Genomic DNA, 17,965 nt, shown 5'->3' with positions numbered 1-17,965 from the left:
AGCTGCGCTCTGGTGCTGTATATACGTAATGAGCTGGGCTCTGGTGCTGTATATACGTAATGAGCTGGGCTCTGGTGCTGTATATACGTAATGAGCTGGGCTCTGGTGCTGTATATACGTAATGAGCTGGGCTCTGGTGCTGTATATACGTAATGAGCTGGGCTCTGGTGCTGTATATACGTAATGAGCTGGGCTCTGGTGCTGTATATACGTAATGAGCTGGGCTCTGGTGCTGTATATACGTAATGAGCTGGGCTCTGGTGCTGTATATACGTAATGAGCTGGGCTCTGGTGCTGTATATACGTAATGAGCTGGGCTCTGGTGCTGTATATACGTAATGAGCTGTGCTCTGGTGCTGTATATACGTAATGAGCTGTGCTCTGGTGCTGTATATATGTACAGCGCTTGGTACTGGAGCTGTATATACGTACAGCGCTTGGTACTGGAGCTGTATATATGTAATGAGCTTGGTTCTGGTACTGTATATATGTAATGAGATGGGCTCTGGTGCTGTATATAAAAATGTGGAAAAGAAATGACACATCATTGATTGTTAGAGAAAACAAACATGGCGAGGGGGAAGGAGATGTCGGGAAAGAGGTGGGGAGGGGGCGCCAAACTGAATCTTTGCCCTGGGTGCTGGAGAACCTAGCTACGCCTCTGATCTGGGTGAACACCACTATGGCTGCCATTACAGCTTCCAGAGAAGTTAGAAGTCGCTACATTGCTGGTCACCCAGATTTCCTTTAACAAATATATATATTTCTTTTTTCTTAAAACGATGTCCACCTTTCAATGCTATTTTGTTATTTGGAAGTTACTTTTCTGTTCCACAGATCTGGAAGCACATTCTCTACAGGATTTGAGCAGACAAAAAAAACTAGCCTATAAAAAAAACAAAAAACGATTCCGGATGGATATAGAATTTTTTTAATTAATCACCACAGAACTATGGGCATAAAAGCAAGGTTGTGCTGAAAGACGGATATTGACAGAATAGATGGGAACAAGACATTTCCATCAAACTACAAGCACCAACCCAGACCATGCCAACAACCCCTCCCCCCAGAGTCAATATAAATAACCCGATTGACTAGAATAACCGATTAAATCGAATTTAATATTTTTGAGTTTGTTTGGGAGACGACGGAATAACGTGAAATGAGTGATGTTTTACTGTCGCCACTCAAGCTACACCAGAGCGACGGTGAAGCGCGGTAAGTCCTATAACAAGCTGCAATCACATCCGCACTCACACGAGGCACTTATAAAACAGCAATTTCATGCCTCCGCGTCCCTCATGCGATGAGACGTATGGTCTGCGGCACTTCTTCGCAAATAACACATTTTGCCTTTTTCTGCAGTTATTTATTTTATCCTGGAAGTGAAGAATAGCAGTTGTAGCGTGATTGAGGCTGGGACCCAGAGATATTCCCCAACCAGCAAGTTAATACCAAACTTGTTCTTTCATATCAAATCCGATCACATTGCTCTTCAGTATCTACAACTGCAACTATTGATTCGTCATTAATAATTTCAATCATGTTCTGTGCTGCTTTTGCAGAAGGATTCGTTCATATCTGCGTCAGGGCTCCATTCATGGGTTACTTTGGACCTTTCAGTCAGGGGAACCCATAAACGGAACCCTGACTGAAACAAACCGAAACCATAGGCTTCCATTTGCATCACCATTGATTTCAATGGGGACGGATCCGGTGCAAATGGTTTCCGTTTGTCACCGTTGTATAAGGGTTCTGCAGTTTTGACGGAATGAATAGCACAATCGACTACGGTATTGATTCAGTCAATATGACGGAACAATTAAACAACGGTGACAAATAGAAAACCATTTGCACTGGATCAATCTCCATTGAAATTAATGGCGATGCAAACGGAAGCCTATGGTTTTGGTTTGTTTCAGTCAGGGTTCCGTTCATGGGTTCCCGACGGAAAGGTCAAATGGAATGCCTGAACGGAGTACCGACGCAGATGTGAACGAAGCCTAACACTTGGCCACATTCTGACGGATAGTAGGGGATTTGAAGACTAACAAGCGTCCTTGCTCAGTTCCATACCAATAGTCTTGGGCTGAAGATTTGCGTACAGAGCAGTTGCCAAGTATGCACTGCCTGACCCATCCACCCGCAATACAATTGTTAGGCAGTGTATCCATAGCAACCTGCAAAACTCGGTTTAAAGGGGGTGGTCTAGTTCAGGGAACCCGTTTTCATAACCCTACTAGGAATTTATGAGTTAATAGAGAGGGGGGGTCCTCTGTTCAGGATCCTCATCTCTTGGCCAGAGTGGAGAGCGGTCATTAGGAGCGTCTGCTGCGCTGGAGGACCTGTCCTGTATTACACAGACAACACATAGATATGAACGGGCTCTGTGTAATGCTTAATATCCCCTGTGGTGGCGCTGCAGGGTAATTGAACACGTCCTGAAAGATTTCCTTCACAGAATACAGCTGATCGCAGATAGTCCCAGCAGGGGGACACTTTGTTATAAGTTTATTGTCAAGAGAACAGTCTAACAAGCAGGGACTGTCCAAAGTGTATAGCCCCTTTAAGCGGTTGTCCATTCAAGACACCCCAGTGGCAGGACAAGCTCTCTGTGTCCAGAAGGAGTTCCCCACCCTTGCGACCTAAAGTTCAACAGAATATCTGGACAATCATTGGTTTAACTACTTCCTGTCCCCCCCCCCTCCATTCCCATCCTTAACATATACTCCTCCATTCGCTCCGCATATGCAGTTCTCAATACAGGATCGGCGGGTCACAATGCCCACCAACTCCTGCAGTCCCTCTCTCAATTAGGGATGTCACAATACCAGAATTTGGACTTCGATAGCGATACGGTGTGTAGTATTGCGATTTCGATACCAAAATGATACTTTGCCAACAGTAATAAAAAAATAAAATAAAAAAAAGTTCTTCCATTTTCTGATGTGAGGCGCAAGGTGTGATGATGAATTTTGCAATGTGCCTCACAATAGTAATTAACCCCATCATGTTTCTCAATCATAATGGGTTAATGTGTAAGGTACATGATTGGGTTAATTACTATTAATGAGAGGCACACGTAGGTTAAATTCATCACACCTCGTGCCCCACAATAAGTGAACGAAAGTAGTTTTTATTTTATTTTTTTACAGCGTACACATCATAAATGATAGAAAAAAAATTGTTGTGAAGGTTATTACAGCCGTGCCAATACCGAATATGTGTATGCTTTATGTATTGAGACTTATTTTAATGTTTATTATAAAGTGTATTTTTTTTAAATTTAATATTACTTTGTTTTTACTTTATTTTTAAACTTTAATGTACTGGCATATATCTATATACTGATAGGCATGTCCTAACTGCCTGTGTACTAAGTATGCCCTAACAGGAAATCTGGTAAGACAGCCCTGGGGTCCTTCAATGGACCCTGGGCTTTCTGCCCATATATGGTATGTCCCTCAATCGCGTCACAGGGATTCCGGTCATGCGATCCAAGGGGCATTCCACCTTCTCATTTTTCCCTGAATACTGCAGTCAGCTTTGATCGCAGCATTCAGGGGAATAACGGCGGAGATGAGAGGTTTCTCTCATCTCCGCGGTTATAGAACGGGACTGTAGCTGTACAGCCTTTGCTCCGCTCCTGACAACAAGTGCACGCGGTCAGCATGATGTGATGCGGCCGGCGCTGCACTAATAAGCGGCGGTTCAGGCACTGAAGACAGAACGTGGGGGGTGTTTTGCAGTACGTCCGCCATGTTCTGTCTTCAGTGCCGCAGATCATTAGTGCATCCTGACGGCGCGCACTTGTCAGGACACCGGAGCGGGCAATGACTATTACACAGCCGCAGCCCTCAAACATTCATGTGTTACAATACTGAGCTTTGTGGCGGCCGCACAACTTAATATCGAAATACATGAAATAACGGTATCGAACCGTTTGGGGGTGCACAGTATCAAAGTTTCGATGCATCGTGCATCCCTACTCTCAATACTTTTATATTACAAGAGGGAACAGTAACATTGGTTAAGGAGGTTCTTCTTATACATTCAAAGTCTATTTCTTTACCCACCAGTACAATAAAGTGAAGGGATTATATCCGGGCATCTAAAGCATTATCAGCAGCTGTCCAATTGGTTGTACAAATTATAATTAAAGGCAATTCCTGGTTTGTTTGTTTTTCCCAAAAATTGTGACGCACCCCCCCCCCCCCACTCCCACCTCAATAGCACCCTCCATATCAAGGCCCTGAAAACAAGCTCTGTCCATATGCCCTATGGCCAGAACACGCCCTCCCACTCCGGCAAACTCAATGTGATATTCCAATAATAATTTTAGGATTGGAGTGTCACTTTAAATCTGTCATTTGATTGTGTTGTCCTTCCATAAAACAATAAAGAGAAAGACAAAAAGTAAATTCTCCATGAAAATAACAATCCTCAGGATCAACCGGAATACAGGCTGTAAATACATTCGGGCTTTCTTCTAAAGGCTGGAGCAGAAGGGAATCTTATTTCCCTATAATATAAATGTATTGATATCCCTTCTGGATGGGGCAACTACTTTCCTGTATATTAGAAAGACAAACAGAATATAAATCCCGTCAGCGCGCTCTCCGCTCTGAGACACAACTGGTCCACAGCAATTTCGCTCTCCAATTCTGTGCATCATATCTATGACATATTTATTCACCGGCTTCAACAAGATGTTTAGTCTAATCATTTCTATTTCCAGCGCCGAGCCCTCGAATGTACATTAAAAAAATCACATCAAAGCTTTTCTTTTTTTTTTATGTGCTCCGTTGCAATGTTCAGGCAGGACAGGGATGATGACGAGAGATAGAAAATCTGCGAATTTAGCCAGATCTTCAGGAATTGGTGAAATGGGCCTGCAACTCTACAACTGCCCTATATTGTCAAACTGCGTGTGTACGTGTAAAACCCATAGATCTGTACAAAAACTTCTCATCAGGGTTTGCGTCTCGATGAAACATCCCAAAATGCAATCAAGAATGTCTCTGCACAGAGGATGGGGGTTGAGGGATCAAGTTAGGCACCTCTTATCGGGCTTAAAAAGGCTCTGTCACCAGTTTATTAAATTAGGTAGGAGATAGAGAAGTATTAAACGCTTTGCTGTAGATAACTACGGTTTTGTTGTTTTTTAAAAAAAGGTTTAATATTGACAAAGTTCGAATCATTTTTAGATTTACGCAAATTTTTTCTAAATACCCAACTGGGCGTTTTTTTTTTTGTTTAACCAAGTGGGCGTTGTAATGAAAAGTTTATGATTCTGACCAATCAACGTCATACATTTCTCTTCATTCATGCCCAGCTTTATTCACAGCACAGAGTGATCTCGCGAGATCACGCTGTGACGTGACTTACTCCCGTAGGTCCTTCACCGGATGATCAGAACTTTGTCAATAATAAAATGTTTTATTAAAAAACAAAAACAAAACAGTAGTTATCTACATCAAAACGTTTATTAGATTAGGTAGGAGATAGAGAAGTTATAAACTGGTGACAGAGCCTCTTTAAAGGGAACCTGTCACCAGCATTTCACCTAATGAACTCTAATCACCCCTCGTGGGCTGCTGCTGTCAAAAGTTCATTGCCGTTATCCCCTCTCCCAAACTCAGACCGTAACAAATGGTCTGCAAATATTTTGCGCCTTTTATAGCTAAAATCCGTCCATCTCGTTCGTTCCCCTTTTTATGCCCGCCCAACGCCAAAAACTGGCCCGCCCTGAATGCCAAAATGCACCCATCATGTATGTTCCGATAGCCTTCCCAGCTTCGTCTGGGTCTCAAATCTAGTTACTGCGCATGCGCTTCTATGGTGTCCCATTGTGCGCAAAACCAGAGCATCGATGCGCAAGCGCTGGATTTCATGTGTGCTGGGGGGAGGTGAGGAGCGGTCAATCAAAAGTAAGGAGGCGGGGTTAACTCGGAATAGATTGGAGAACAAAGAGAAGACTCTTATGCTCATTACCACATGGCACAGGAATACAAAAAAAAAAAAAAATTAATACTAAAGGTACAGAGCCGAAGAAAATTATAGGTTACATAAAAATGATTTTTCACCCACTTCCACCAGGTATTGTGGATTTAATATGTGAAATACCGTTGACAGGTTCCCTTAAAAGTTAATTGTGGGGAAATCCCTTTAATCACCTATCCATGGGTGATAGATGTACGATCGCAGGGGCTCCCATCACTAGGATGCCCACCGATCTCCTCACTGCACGAGGGGCAGATAGACAGCTGAATGTTATATACAGTGTTCGGCTATTTCCATCATTCCTGTAGACATTGAATGGAGCGGCAGCGCACATCCGCTAATCTATTCAAAATCGTGATCGTGCAACGAGGAGGAACAAGAATCGGGACCCTTGTTCTATATATCGGTGGGATTGTGTTGGGGTCTCCAGCGATCATACATTTATCACCTATCCTGTGGATAGGTGACAAATGTTAATTGTGGGAAACCCCCTTTAAACGGGTCCCATCTGTATAATCAATGCAGAGAAAGAAGAGGGAGCTGAACGTGATGCGCAAAGGACACATTGCTGGCGCATAAGGAGGTAAGTAATACACTGGTATTAACACCCTCTTATACCCTAGACCACCAGAGAAGCAATCATTAAAGCCTTTACTGCCTAGACCACAAGTGAAACTTCTCTACTAGACCGTCCGGTAAGCTTGAATTAACCTTTCCAACATTCTAGACCACCAGGGAGGCAATCTACTGCCCTGGACAACCAATGATGGTGGATTTAACAGGTCCACAACCCTAGACCACCAGGAAATCTTGACCACCCTACCCAAGATTATCAGGGAAGCTTGAATTAATCTCTCCACCACTCGACCACCAGGGAAGCAATCATTAAACCCTCTACTGCCCTAGATCACCAAGGATAGTGGCTTGAACATCTCCTCTACCTTAGACCACAGGGCTGTTGGCATGAACCCCTCCACTGCCCTAGACCATCAGGGAAACTTCTTCACTACCCTATCCTGGATTATGAGGGAAATCCAAATTTTTTATTGTTTATTTTCTGTTGTCTAAATTTGGGTGCATATAGGATTTATTCCCCACGGCGAATATATTTTGTGCTGACCCCGCCTACGGTACGATATTTTACGCCTTTAAAAAAAATTATTGGCGGTCAAGGGGAAATTGTCAGCAGACCGAAGTCCTGCTGCCGACACTGTTGGTACTCATGAAAAGATTAATATCGGTATGCATTTGAAATGTTATACACCAAAATATTTTTAACTCCATGTCTTGCAAAAAAACTAAACTGAATCTACACTCCTATGTGGAGCTTCTAATCTGTCCTTCGTGATCGCCCTTCCGCTCTCCATAGAATTCATGTTCTGTTCGTATTATCCCTTTTATATTCTGTTCATTGTTAATTCTTTAAAATCTCAAATCATTGAAAAACTTTAGGGAACAAAAATCATAAAGTTCTTACCACTTCCCCAATAGAGGCAGCTGCCATATGAGTGAAGGGTGAGAGGTAAGGAGAGGAGCCGGAGTGAAGTGAACATTTCACCGTTTCATAAGTCACGAAGAAAGCAGCAGCTAAACACAAAAATAACCAAAAAGGGAAGATTTATTAAGAAAGCACACAATATTAATTTGCTTCAAAATAAAGAGAAGATATCTTCAATTACATCTGTCATGGTTCCCACATGTCAATGGTTGCTAGGCAAGAGCACACATAGCAACCTCAAACAGGTTTAAACTGAAGTCTGTGTCACCCCATTCTCTGGATAAGGATTAACAATTAATTTACCCTGAAATTAAACTTGCTTTAATCCATCATGAGTGGAACACGGGGTGGGTGCCAGATTACCAAATATAACCATAGATCATTAGTCATAAAAAGTTAAAGTTTAACCCCTTCCTGCCGCAGCCATTTTTCGGATTTTCACTTTCCTTTTTTCCTCCCCACGTTCCAAAAGCCATAACTTTTTTATTTTTCTATCGATATTGCCATATGATGGCTTGTTTTTTGCGGCACGAGTTGTAGACTTTCAAGGGACAATTAATTGTACCATATAATGTAGTGGGAAAACTGGCAAAAAATATATTTTTGGGGTGGAATAGTAAAAGAAAAAAAAAAAAAAAAAAAAAAAAAAAAGGTATTTTGCAATCTTTTGGGTGGTTTTGTTTTTACGGCATTCACAGGTCAACACAATTACAGCGATACCAAATTTATATCAAATTATTTTTATGCTTTACTACTCTTACAAAAAAAACAAAAAAAAAAAAGGATTGTTAAAAATAAAATTTGAGTTGTCACCATAACGGTTTTTTATTTTTTCATCGTTTGAGTGGTATTAGGGCTTATTTTTTGGGGGGGCGAGCTGTAGTTTCTATTGGTACCATTTTGGGGTGCATGAGACTTTTTGATCACATATCTAATTTTTCTGAGTTAGGCAGCGCAAGTTGTGGTGTCCCAGACAAGCTACTGCATAGGTCAGTTTACACATGCCGTAAATAATGCAATATTTTATTCACAACGGAATTAGTTGCGTAAAATCCCCAGTCAATACAGTAGCAGCAAAGTGGATGAGATAAAACAAATCTCCTCCACACGCTGCGTAAATACTGAGTGGAAAAAAACGCTTAGAAATGTACCTGTGGTGCGGAAGTTTATTCTGCAGCATTTCAATTGTATTAGCGTAAACGCTGCTTATTAGTTGTGGGTTTTCTCCATGGAATTCAATGAGGTGGTAAATCCCACACCAGATAGCAGTTGTTGCCATTTTGGCGGCAGGTTCGCAGCGATTCCGCCGCAAAAATTCCGAAAAAAAACCCAACAACTCATACTTACCCAGAAGTCTGTGTTCATCCCTCCAGCGCGGCCTCCTGGGATGATGTTTTATCCCATGGGATCGCAATCACAGGCTGTAGCAGCGGCCACATTGGAATGAATCATCATCCTAGGAGGCCGGCCTGGATGAAGTCAGAGGGACGGCCTCCTCGGATGACACTTCATCCCATGTGACCGCCGCTGCATCCAATCACAGGCTGGAACGATCTCCTGGGATGAAACTTCATCCCAGGGGCCGGTCTGCTAGCAGGCCAGCTAAGTGCTGCAGTTTTCCGCAGTGGACATTCCGGGCAAAAAACTACAGCAGTTTCGTGCGCTTTTTTGCCCGGAATTCCCTGCGGTGCACAGGGCAGATAGGCTGAGTGCTTTTACGCAGAGAATCCACCCCGTGTGAACTGAGCTTTAGGGCTTGTTCACACAACGGAATTGCTGCAGAAACTAGCAGAAATTCCCCACCATTTCCTGCGTTTTTTTAACTGCAGAAAACGGTGCGTATTTTGCTGTATTTCTCTTAATGCTGGGAGATGGTGACATCTCCTGCGAAAAATGCAGCAATTCAGTCCACTTTCCGCAGCAGAAATTGACATGCTGCGGTACGAAAAATACGCACCGCAGGTCAATTTCTGGTCTGAAATTATGCACAGCGTGTGGAAGAGATTTGTTAAATCTCACCCACTCTGCGGCTACTGTATTCTGCTGTGTATTTTCCTTTCCGCAATTCCGGACAGAAAATACGCAGCAATTTCCGCTACGTGTGGACAAGCCCTAACAAAGTAGATGTAAGCCTCAAGGATAAAGGTGGATAATATACACCTGCACAATGTGCAGGAAAATGGCGTGTTCGCCAGCCAACGCACATACCCAACGCCATCCTTGAGACTCAGTCGACGCTACGGCGCAAGAACCAAGAAAAATCCCAGTGTTGAGCCTCCGCACAGAGTCGAGGCTCCTCCACGTCACACTCACAAGTGTCAGCGCGCGCATTCGCACTTAGCGCATGCCCATAGGAATAAGTGAAACTCGTAGAGAATGTGCCTGTGCCCAAAAATTGCTGCACACGCAGAAAAAAAAAATGGAGGTTGGAGAATAAACCGCGCATGCCCAGAAATACATATGAAACGTCCAAAGCATAAGCCAAAGGGTGTCAAAAAAGCGATTTTGCCGGAAACCGGCCATGCGCAGTGGGTTAAGAGACGGGTGAACCCCTCACATGTACAGATAGATCGTAATAGAATGTTCGCAGTAAACATGGGACACTAATATCAAAGCGGTACACATGGGACATAAAAAATATATAAAAGTAAAAAATGACAAAGCTGCGCATGTGCCGACGACTGGCGCATGCGCAGAAAAGAATGGATCTCTGTTTGAATTATTTTACATGTTTTTAACTTGTTTGTTTTCTCCTTTTTGGTGTCAATAAAAATTTTTTACTGTTTTGATACAATTTTGGAGGTGCATGTCAAATTTTTTGCCCTACTTTCTTTTGTAGTTTTAGTTGTTTGTTCGAGGGCATAGACATTGCACTCCATAGATAGGCGGTGTGCCTGCCCATTCTTGTTTTTTTACGGTATTGCAGTTCAGCCCCATTCACTTGAAGCTGCAATACCACACACAGCCATTGGACAAGAGTGGCGCGGTTTAGGAAAAAAACATTTTGAATTGAATCCAAGTCCTTGTAAGCTTGCTGTCCACATTTCTGAGTATACATCAAGTTGCCTACAGTGTCAGGTCTTTGCTATCTGCCATTTTTGTTTGCGCTTTTATTGAGAAAGCAAAAGACTCAACATGAAGATTACCATTGGGAAATGATCCAACAAAAATGGAAGGAACGCCGGCGTAGATGCCACGGAAACCACCAGATTTGGAGAATCCCTTAGGGCTTTGAAGTCTGGTTTTAACGGTGTCGAGTGGGAATACAATAAGGTCGACACACATACCCGCTGTCCCTCCGGCCTGTAAAACAAAGCAAGCAACAGTGAGCAGAGCTATCAGACTAAGAGGCAAATCAAACAGTTTATAGAATATCAGAAATATTTTGAGTGGCGAGTCGTCCTTTTAGTATTCTTCTATTAACCCTTTATTTCTAAGAAGATCGACAGGAGGCGACATAGTGGTCAGTCAGAAAACTAATATTTCATAAGTTGTCTTTACATTTTTTAATCCCCAAAACATGAAAAGTCTGCCAATCACAAAATGATCGTTTATTTATTTATTTTTTTAAATATAATCAAATTTATTTGCCAAAATGTAAAACCCTGGGGGTGAGATGTACAGACCGGTCTTACATTCAAGTTCTCAACGAGGAGGAAGACGCCTCCGGAACCTTAATTAACAAGTTAATTATTACACATTTAATAGAAACTTAGGTATTCATTTAGAACGATGGTTTATTAGTATTTTCACAGTCTCCTCGTTTCACAGATGGGCCCAGATCCAAAAAAAAAAGAGATTATCGTGATAAGATTTCTTTTTTTTTCCTTTTCTTCCAATTTCCCAAAAAATATTAAAAAATAAAAAATAAAAAATAGGGTTAATGTTCTATTTCGTCATGTTATACTTGGTAGCTCAATCCGCCAGAGCATACTCAGAGGCACGGCCTAAAAGGCAGACGGCCATGAGGCCTGTTAGGTCCCTAGCTGCCATCGCAACCCATCAGCGCGTCGCGGAGCTCTGATGGGGTAACAGTTGGAGCCGTTTTTCTCCATCTAAAAAAAAACGGCTGTAAAAAAGCAACGAAAAACGCAGCGAAAATCGCGAGTGGCTTAAAAAACGTCTGAAAATCAGGAGCTGTTTTCCCTTGAAAACAGCTCAGTATTTTCCGACGTGTTTTTAGGCGTGTGAACATGGCCTAAGTCTGGAATCACACGACCATGTTACGTCCGTAATGGACGGAACGTATTTCAGCCGGAAATCCCGGACCGAACACAGTGCAGGGAGACGGGTTCCTAGCATCATAGTTATGTATGACACTAGGAGTCCCTGCCTCGCTGCAGGACAACTGTCCCGTACCGTAATCATGTTTTCAGTACAGGACAGTAGTTTCACGGAGAGGCAGGGACTCCTAGCGTCGTACATAACTATGATGCTAGGAGCCCGGCTCCCTGCAGTGTATTCGGTCTGGGATTTCCTCAAGGACACAGTCCCTTGTGACTGAGGGAGGGGAGGCGCGGACAGAATGGGTATAAGTAGAGAATCAGATGGCACTTACATAGTGTGTCAAGTGTGCTAACTCCTCTACGGTGCATTGATGCCCATAACGATATTGGTGCCGAAACCCGGGATGGAAAACAACGAATAACTAACTGAACACAGTGCACGGATTCGGGAGGCGTCGCTGACATAAAACGCGGTCAGTAACAATGTTACTTAAAAATTGCCTCAGCCACTCCACTCCCGATTCGGTCTCAGGTCAGTCGGTGTCTCTTACATTTCCATCCCGAACAAATGTCTCTGTGTTTGAATGAAAGGTCTACAATAGAATTCAGACTCTATAAAGAGATAAATTGAAATGACACTGAAAAGATATTGAAATACCAACTATTGTTTTTTGTATTTTACTGTATGTAAACTTCATTATATGGTTAATATATTAAATGTTGATGATTTGCTTTTATGTTGTGTCTCTGACATGTGCGCTCAGGAAACAGTCTCTATTGTTGTATCTGTCCCATATTGGTTGCAAAGTATCCAAGAACAAATAACTTTGTAAGCCCACCGCTGTTTCCCTTAATCATTGCCTCTCTGCCGTGTATTGCGTTTCACTCCCTCCAGACTTACTGCTGTGCAAGCCCATCCAACCATCGCTCTCAGAGCCTTCCTGGGATTAGTGGGTTATTGTAGACCATGGATTAAAAATGTGTCCATATCAATGCAGCCCCTGTATGATTGCCTGCAAACTAACCCATTCCGAATTTCGCCTAACGCTCTAGGTGCATTTTACACCCTCAAGCGGTCTTCAGTCTCAGCCCCAGCTCTGGGCATCTCTAGCTAGCTTAAGCCTTTCCACCTGTATGGTCACGAACAAGGTAGTCACGCTTCAGGTGTGCACAAACAAGATTATGCGGGTCGTATGCGCCCTATTGGCTATTACTCCGCTGGCCTTGATCTTATTGCACAAGGTGCTCCCTCTTGCCTCAGGGCTATGGCTGCAGCCGCCCTCCTCCTCGACAAATCTGCAGACATTATTTTAGAACATGATTTAGTGTTTCATGTCCCACACACAGTTGCACTCTGAAAAGTTGTACTACACTCATGCAACTTGAAGCCCAAGGGTTACCATGTGTCACTGATGTACCTTTGACTAACTATGATGTTCAGTATTTTGGAGACGGATCTAGATACTGGAATGAATGTTTCTTTGATACTTTTCACTCCCTCCTTAGTCCTAAAGTGCGGACACCCATCACAGATCTCAGTGCTGAAGACCTGTCCACTTATTTTAAAGTTAAAATTGACAACATCTGGCATGATATGATCTCCCAGTCCCCGAGTAACATCCATCCCCTTCCCTCCCGCACTCCCTCTTCTTCACTTTCAGCATTTGACCCAATAACTGAAGTCTCTAGGCTCCTCATCTTCTCGTCCTACTACCTGCCCCAGTGATCCTATCCCCTCACACCTCGTCCAGTCCCTCTCCCCTCGTCCAGTCCCTCTCCCCTCACATCTCATCCAGTCCCTCTCCCCTCACATCTCATCCAGTCCCTCTCCCCTCACATCTCATCCAGTCCCTCTCCCCTCACATCTCATCCAGTCCCTCTCCCCTCACATCTCATCCAGTCCCTCTCCCCTCACATCTCATCCAGTCCCTCTCCCCTCACATCTCATCCAGTCCCTCTCCCTAGCGGTCACTGGTCACCTTACTAGAATATTTAACATCTCCCTTTCTTCTGGAATCTTTCCCTCCTTTTTAAACATGCCGTTATAAACCCATTACTGAAAAAAACAACACTTGACCCATCCAGCGCTGCTAACTACCGACCAGTCTCTAATCTGCCCTTCATCTCCAAACTCCTGGAACGCTTGGTCTACTCTCGCCTTACCCGTTATCCTTCTGCTAACTTAATTCTTGACCCCTTACAATCTGGTTTCCGCATTCTACACTCCACAGAATCTGCCCTTACTAAAGTCTCAAATGATCTCTTGGCGGCTAAATCTAACAGCAAATACTCTGATTCTCTGGATCTCTCTGCAGCCTTTGACACTGTAGACCACCAACTCCTACCAATCATGCTCCACTCTATTGTCCTTAAAGACACGGCGCTCTCTTGGTTTTCTTCCTATCTTTCTGACCGCTCATTCAGTGTGTCATTTTCTGGTTCTCCTCTTCCCCTTGATATCGGGGTTCCTCAGGGATCAGTCCTAGGTCCACTCCTCTTTTCTCTCTACACAGCCCCTATTGGGCAAACCATCAGCAGATTTGGCTTCCAGTCCCATCTCTACGCTGATGACACCCAATTATATGACTCCTCCCGTGACATCACCCCTGCTCTAATACAGAACACCAGTGATTGTCTGTCCGCTGTCTCTAACATCATGTCCTCTCTCTATCTGAAACGGAATTTTTCTAAAACTGAGCTCCTTGTGTTCCACCATCTACTAACCTCCCTAATCCTGATGTCTCCATCTCTGTGTGTGGCACTACCATAACTCCTAAGCAGCACGCCCGCTGTCTCTACCATAACTCCTGGGCAGCACGCCCGCTGTCTCTATCACTACCATCACTCCTAGGCAGCACAATCGCTGTATTGGGGTTATTTTTTGACTCCGATCTTTCCTTTACTTCGCACATTCAATCACTTTCACGCTACTGTCACTTTCACCTTAAAAACATCTCCAGAATCCGCCCTTCTCTTACTGTGAAAACAGACAAAACTCTCACTGTCGCTCTGATTCACTCTGGTCCTGACTCCTGTAACTCATTACTAGTCAGTCTTCCCCTCACCAAACTCTCCCCTCTCCAATCTATCCTCAATGCAGCAGCCAGGCATTATACTATGAAAGCTAGGGGGGGGCATTATACTGTGGAGGCAGCTATGGCGGCATACTGTGGGGGAATCCATGGGGTCTGTTGGGCATAGGCACGGGCAGGGGTCTGGTGGTGTAGGGGAGCTGAATTCTTGCACCAGAGCCCATAGCTACGCTCCTGCTGCTATTTGTTGTGGATTTTACCTCACCATTGAAATCAATGGGGAAAACCCGCAACAAATAAGCAGCGTTAACGCAAATACAATGGACTTGCTGCGAAATAAAATTCTGCATCGCAGGTCAATTTCGGCGCGTTTTTTTCCATAGAGTGTGGATGAGACTTGTTTTATATCATCCACTTTGCTGCTACTGCATTATTCTGCGGATGTTCCAAAACACCAAAATCTTTGTTTTTTGTTCAACTTCGCTCCCCAAAAAAAATTTTTAGGAAACGGTGATCAAAAAAATCATATGTACATAAAAATACCGACAAAAACCTACAGCTCGTCCCACAAAAAAGCCCACACCGCTGACTCGAAAGAATAAAAAAAAAGTTATGGCTCTCAGAATGTGGCGACACAAATCAGTTTTTTTTTTAACAGTTTTTATTCTTTAAAAGTATTAAAATATGAAAAAAAAAAAACTATTTAAATGTGGTATCACCGTAATCGTATTGAGCCACAGAATAAAGTGAATTTGACGTTTTAACCGCACGGTGAAAGCCGTAAAAACTAAACCCAAAAAAACAAATGGAGAAATCCATTATAAGTAAAAAGTAAAAAAAAAAAAAGTTAGTAATAAAGTTATCCCTTGATGGGATTAAAATAAAAAAAAACTAATCCGAGCATCGCTTTATCCTATATTCACGCCGTAAAAATAAAAAAAAAATACTATTTCTCTGGCATAAAACAAGGCCACATACAGCCACGTCAATGAAAAAATAAAAAAAAAAAAGTTATGGCTGCTGAAACGCAGAGAGGCAAAAACAGAAAAATGTAGCTGGTCATTAAGACCTTTTCAGGCCCGGTCATTAAGGGGTTAAACGGGTCTGTCCCCTAACGGATACACTGTGCAATTGTTAGTACAAAACATCGGTCTTATGGCGAATATGAAAAATTAGATAAATCCTTTCCAACCACTGACTTCACAACTTCGGAAGATTAAAATTCCCAACAAACCAAGAATACAAGCCAGGTACTAGAAGAAAGCAGCACGATACGTGTAAACGAGGTCCAATGACGGCTATTAGTCACCGACTAAAATTTTTGGCTATTTTCACACCATTAATTCATATAGAACCTGAAGTATCAAGAATGCCTCGGAGCTCAGCTTTATGGTCAAGAAAGGTCAGCGACAAACCCGCCACCCCAAGCAGCATCACATCAATACTGGCAGCTTGACAGGTGAACCCGCCATGTTTTTAGCTCATGCTATCTGCTGGTGTTGGTCACTCCATGGTGGAAAAGGCGCTACAAGACGAGGAGGTGAGCGTGGGTTGGGGGGGGGGAGACGACAACATTTATTTGACCTTCTAGATGTCACGGTTGCCCTTTAGGCCTCACACCCTCGTAAAGCCCTGTGCACACAGCCTGTACGTTGCCACACATGACACTGTGTTACATATAAGGCTCCACCATTGAACTATGTTGTCCCACCAGCAAAACTCTAAGGTATCACCCATCCTGCCAACTTCAGTGTCATAAAATGCTGCCCCCTGCAGGAGAGACAGTCACCTTCATGAATGGTACACCCCTGGTTTGCAACGTGGGTGTTTGGATAAATAGGCATATGAGCTGACATCTGCAAGACCCACAAGCTGTATGCCATAGAGCCGCCTTATCAAATAAAACCCGCAACACACCCACTTATACATATATACCCTGTGGACTGCAGCATGCAGATATTCATCTGTTGTGGGACTACAACCCCCACCATGTTTATGCTAGGAGTTGTACTTCCCTAACAGCTGGAGGGCCAGAGGTTAAAGATCACTGTCATATTGTACAGGGCTCAGTAACCTTCGGCACTCCAGCTGCTGTGAAACTACAATTCCCATAATGTCCTGACAGATTTTGGCTGGAATAATAAAGGCTTTGGCGATCATGGCATGCCGGGAGTTGTAGTTTCGCAACAGCTGGAGTGACAGGTTGCTATAGGGGTCAGCAGGTAACCTGGACCTCTGGTGCCGCAGGGTGGAAGCACTGACTGTATATGCTCCCAGCGGTTAATAGACGGAGCAGCGACACGAAGTACTCACCAGCAAGGAGGAGAAGAAGTCTCTGCGCTCCATGTTACAGACAGAGGCAGCACTGCCCTCCACACTGCCGGGGGTTAGACTCACACATCGTGTACACTGCACTCACATGTTTGAAGTAGGAATCAACACAGCGTGACCTGTACACCGGGGACAAAAATATGTTTTCCATCGGTTAACACCGTGCCCGGATAACCTGTGTGTGCTCTACTAAATTTAACCCAGGGTTAGTAAATGTTTGTCCCTGTACTGTCACTGTAACACCGCCTCTAGTTCTATATTCTCTGCTAAACTCCTGTCTTTAATGTAGCAGCCATTTTGGTGAAGCCTCCTTTGAGCCACATATGAAAAACAACAAGCTGGCTTGTTTTTTGTTTTTTATTTGACGGAATGGATTTTTAACCTCTTCCCGCCGCAGCCCTTTTTCAGATTTTCATTTTCGTTTTTTCCTCCCCACCTTCCAAAAGCCATAACATCTTTATTTTTCCGTCAATATAGTCCATTGAGGGCTTGATTTTTGCAGGACGAGTTGTCGTTTTTTGTAGCACCATTTATTTTGGCATATAATGTACTAGAAAACGGGGAAAAAATTATTTGTGGGGTACAAAATGAAAAAAACAGCGATTCCTCCATGGTTTTTTGCACGCCATTTTTACGGAATTCACTGTGCCATTAAAACAACATGTTAACTTTATTCTGCGGGTCAATACGATTACGGCGATACCAAATATATATAATTTTTTCTATATTTTACAAGTAAAAACCTAAGTGTAAAAAATAAAATTTATTTTATGTCGCCAAATTCTGAGAGCCATAACTTTTTTATTTTTCCGTCGATTAAGTGGTATGAGGGCTTATTTTTTGCGGGATACGCTGTAGGTTTAAATAATACCATT

General features: G+C 43.2%; 1 protein-coding gene across 1 annotated transcript in view; it reads right to left on the bottom strand.

Annotated features, from left to right (window-relative positions):
- The window catches only part of SLC25A26 (solute carrier family 25 member 26), a 100,227-nt gene extending 83,017 nt beyond the window's left edge, over positions 1 to 17,210 (bottom strand). Inside the window, exons 1-3 of the mRNA XM_075834005.1 lie at positions 17,073 to 17,210; positions 10,648 to 10,804; positions 7,481 to 7,590 (exon numbers count right to left, since the gene is read on the bottom strand). Coding sequence (XP_075690120.1) covers positions 7,481 to 7,590; positions 10,648 to 10,804; positions 17,073 to 17,105 — 300 coding nt within the window. The 5' untranslated portion in view covers positions 17,106 to 17,210. The remainder of the gene's footprint in view (positions 1 to 7,480; positions 7,591 to 10,647; positions 10,805 to 17,072) is intronic.
- Positions 17,211 to 17,965: the final 755 nt, after the last annotated feature.

Source organism: Rhinoderma darwinii, chromosome 7 (assembly GCF_050947455.1).
Source record: "Rhinoderma darwinii isolate aRhiDar2 chromosome 7, aRhiDar2.hap1, whole genome shotgun sequence".
NCBI classification, from domain to species: Eukaryota; Metazoa; Chordata; class Amphibia; order Anura; family Rhinodermatidae; genus Rhinoderma; species Rhinoderma darwinii.
This window is presented reverse-complemented; position numbering and strand designations above follow the sequence as displayed.